Genomic DNA, 3,884 nt, shown 5'->3' with positions numbered 1-3,884 from the left:
AAATAATTACAGAAGTAGAACATTTGCATACTTGCAAGTAATTGCTATATATAAATCTTAATAAAAATTTATAATGAAATTAATTCATAACTTTAATATATGTTTATTTATATGCAACGCTTTTTTGCTTTTAAAATATAACTTATGCTATGAATGAGAAACACTTTGAATAGTTCTAGATAATATTGCCAATTTAACTAACAGAATTTACACGCTTTTGTAGTTTTTAATGCACATCTAAGGTGCACATTTCTTTTATTATTGTTAGCATTACACTGTCATATTAATGAATGCTAAAATAAATTCGTATTATGCGTAGCTTAATTACTAATGAACATATCTGTTTCTTTATCATGTTTTATTTTTATTCTGCTTTATAATATGCTTCGCTGAATTACTATCAAAAACTGGAACTGTAAAAAATATTTTAAATTAGACATGCAAGGCATTCAAAATTGTAAAAAATAATTTTATTAATTTATAAACAGTGTTTTGTGTGAGAATATTGTGATATAATTTGGAATGCAGTATATTATAAGCGCATTGATATTTTAATTTTTATTTTGTATGGTATTGTTTAATTTCTTCTTTAATGTGAAATTCTTAGAAATAAATTATTTTAATATACTATCTTGTACTCATTTATTGTTTAATCGCATGCTTATGCTTAATTTATTAATAAGTACTTATTGCCATTGGCATCTTTATGTAAATCATAAATCTGTTGTGTTTGCATGAGTAGTAATCTTTTATGAATCGCTTGTTGCAGGCTACCTGATCATTATTCAAGCTAAGACTTAGAGTTTTTAGCAAAATCTATAATATATTATAATCATATAAGGGGCAAAAATTGTATAAGGAATTAATGAGATCTATTATTCTTGGTGCCTGTTTTAAAATCAACTTTCAAACTAGTGTAAGGAATTGTATGTAATATTATCAAAGTATCAAATTAAATATCAAACACATACCTAAATATGTAAAAAGCAAATGTTATGTAAGGAATTGATGAAATGTTATTCTTGGTGCCTACTTTTGCTTACTAAAGCAACTCACCTTCTATAAACTAGTGTAAGGAAAATAAGATAAAAATGCACAATGATATTATGAAATGATAATATTTTTGGAACACCTGACAAAAAAGTACATAGAGAACGATGTGTGTTCTGTTGAACCTAAGAACTTAAAACCAAGTAAGTTTAAAATACTTTGTATTCTGTTTATATATTGATAATATACAAATTGGTGATAGATACAATGAACATGTGATATTAATTAAAATAAGCCCCTCTTCTCCCATGAGTTCCTAAATCCTGCTTTATCAAAATTTTAAATCCATAGCGAATAAGTAATGCTACACTTTGTAAAGCTTTGTTCTAATTAAAACTTGCAGGAAATGTGACAGAATTAACCCATCGTTTCACATTTCCTGCTCAATATCGGATTTTTATATTTTACATTTTTTAACACGCCGTTCTCTATAATCACCGCAATATTAAAGAAATGTTTTTAGGTATTTGGTTTGTTACTACTTGGGTTAATTCTGTGTACTTTATTCGAATACTTTATCATTTCTTCGAATGTAGTGACGAATGCATTAATATATATGTACGTGATGTGAAGTTTTGTAATACATGCGTATGTTAGTATCATACGGACGATGTATGTGAAAATACGAAGATATTTGATATAAATTTTTGTCCCTTTATTTATGATATTAATTCCAATATACTTCCATCAATAAGAACTTTTTCTTTCAGCAAACACAAGAAGAAACGCGGTCCAAGGAAACACCAGTGAGTAATTTATTTCATTCCTCTTTTTGTGTTTCATAGAAATTTATATTTACACGTTTATCAAAAGAAATAATTTTATAAAATATTCAACGAAAAATATAAAATTATTTCATTTAAGTAGAAAAATAGTGCTCACAAATGAACTTGAATGTTGTGCATCCTTTGTAGTATCATTAGTTTGAATCTTTATTTCAGATTAGCCGTTAATAAAGTATCAATAACTCGTGGATCTAGGGCAGCTGGGTTTTATGAAACCAACGAAACTACACAGATGCAGACATCTCCAACAGCAATTATTGAAGATGCATCAACCAGTCCCTCTCAAGACATAGACAATAAACTTAAGACATTGCAAATTCAATCGAGGTCGTAAGTAGTTAATTTTTTAATTTCGCGAATTCAAATAGCTTTCTCAGAAATACTTGTAATAACTTCGGTTATTGTTTATAGACGAAGAAGTCAAGATCATATAGAAACAAGAGAATTAAGGAGGACTTCTAGAAATTCTGGTCGTTATGTGGAGGGGCAATATATGGTAAGCCTTAATAATTTTAAATTTGCCGTATTACATCATTTTTTAATTATAATTTTCGTACATATAACTTCACTCACAAACATTTATGCGTCATATTATTATTGTAACAAGTTATTTTAAATAGAATTTAAAATTTAATGTATTTGATGTTATTATAGTTTTTTCTTACAGTAATAAAATATCCTTTTGTTATAGGAATCCGATTCCGAATAATGAAGTACAATAGGAAAGAGTATATTGCATTCAAGGTTGAACTATTCCAAGAGGAAATGATTTGTGATACATTTATAATACACGCGTCTGATTGAACAAGTTTTGGATAACATAATAACTAAAACTTATTCAATCACTTATGCATATAATATAAATAATAAAATTACAAATTTATTATTGAGTTTCATATTATTAATATTTTATGGTTTCTTTTTTTTTTTTTTGAATCAATCAAACACACCAAACAATAAATTTCATAATATCAGTGGTTTTTATATCGATAAAATTTTAAACATTATTGTTACTATAAAATTATTTAATGATTGTCTAAATAAATGATTATAAACGTATGAAGGATAATTATTTTATGTATACCATTTGCTTATTTAAATTGTCTAGTATTAAAAATGTAATTCTATTTGTCACTGTACAATTATAATTATTGTTATTATTAAATATTTCATATTACGTACATAAGTATTTTCATCTATCATTCGTACCACGATGTTTACGGAAAATACTGCTTCTTTTACGACCTCTTGGTGTAACAACAACGCTCTATAAGTAATTAAGTATAATGTACATTAAACATTTTATTTCTATAATATTGTTGAATATAAGAAACAAATAATATGGCATTGATAAATTATTTTCAGTAATGTAAATAACTTACTTCGTCTTGACGTTTTGACATAAACAAACTTTTTAATGTGCGTGGTGTAGCTGATGTTCTATCTTTATTTCTTTCTTTTAATATTCTTGAATTTGGACTTCTTAGTTCACTTCCCTTAAATTTAAAAAAATAGACAAGAAACAAATTTTTAGATCAAGTACTGTCTTTCTTTCAACATTAATACTATTTATTACTTACTTGTGATGATAATCTTCCTCCATTTTTACTAGGTGTTGGTGGACCAGGTTTTTTGTATGATGTCTACAAAATACATAATTAAATATAACTTTAATCAATAATATGAGTTTTAATTGCAAGTAAGAAAGTTTAGATAAAAGTGTATTTTTATATAAACATTATGTTTTTACATTAAGTCTTTTATCATCATCTTGTTTCATTGTGTATAAAACTACAATTTATATCTCTGTTCATATTAGCTATAAAAAAAATTAACTTTACTTCTTAAAATCTATAACTTAGCTGTGAATCTATCTTAGGTGCATACCTGAGTTCTGTCTTTTTTCTTGGCTTTCTGTTCAGGAAGTAAGCTTTGACTTAAACTGTCATTAAATATGTCATCTGACACTGAACCTGTCTGTAATTAAATTAAAAACAAAATATATATATACATATAATAAAAATAATAAGAAAATAAGTTCAAAGCTGT

General features: G+C 25.8%; 2 protein-coding genes across 2 annotated transcripts in view; one reads left to right on the top strand and one right to left on the bottom strand.

The window, feature by feature from the left end:
- LOC108577000 (cohesin subunit SA-2) overlaps positions 1-2,544 on the top strand; it is a 7,256-nt gene extending 4,712 nt beyond the window's left edge. Inside the window, exons 15-18 of the mRNA XM_017940079.1 lie at positions 1,761-1,796; positions 1,992-2,165; positions 2,247-2,331; positions 2,527-2,544. Of these exons, the coding sequence (XP_017795568.1) occupies positions 1,761-1,796; positions 1,992-2,165; positions 2,247-2,331; positions 2,527-2,544 (313 nt within the window). The remainder of the gene's footprint in view (positions 1-1,760; positions 1,797-1,991; positions 2,166-2,246; positions 2,332-2,526) is intronic.
- Positions 2,545-3,027: 483 nt separating this feature from the next.
- The window catches only part of LOC108576972 (early endosome antigen 1-like), a 6,284-nt gene continuing 5,427 nt past the window's right edge, over positions 3,028-3,884 (bottom strand). The window contains exons 6-9 of the mRNA XM_017940049.1: positions 3,723-3,812; positions 3,416-3,478; positions 3,218-3,331; positions 3,028-3,102 (exon numbers count right to left, since the gene is read on the bottom strand). Coding sequence (XP_017795538.1) covers positions 3,028-3,102; positions 3,218-3,331; positions 3,416-3,478; positions 3,723-3,812 — 342 coding nt within the window. The remainder of the gene's footprint in view (positions 3,103-3,217; positions 3,332-3,415; positions 3,479-3,722; positions 3,813-3,884) is intronic.

This window comes from Habropoda laboriosa, unplaced genomic scaffold (genome assembly GCF_001263275.1).
Source record: "Habropoda laboriosa isolate 0110345459 unplaced genomic scaffold, ASM126327v1 scaffold440, whole genome shotgun sequence".
NCBI classification, from domain to species: Eukaryota; Metazoa; Arthropoda; class Insecta; order Hymenoptera; family Apidae; genus Habropoda; species Habropoda laboriosa.
This window is presented reverse-complemented; position numbering and strand designations above follow the sequence as displayed.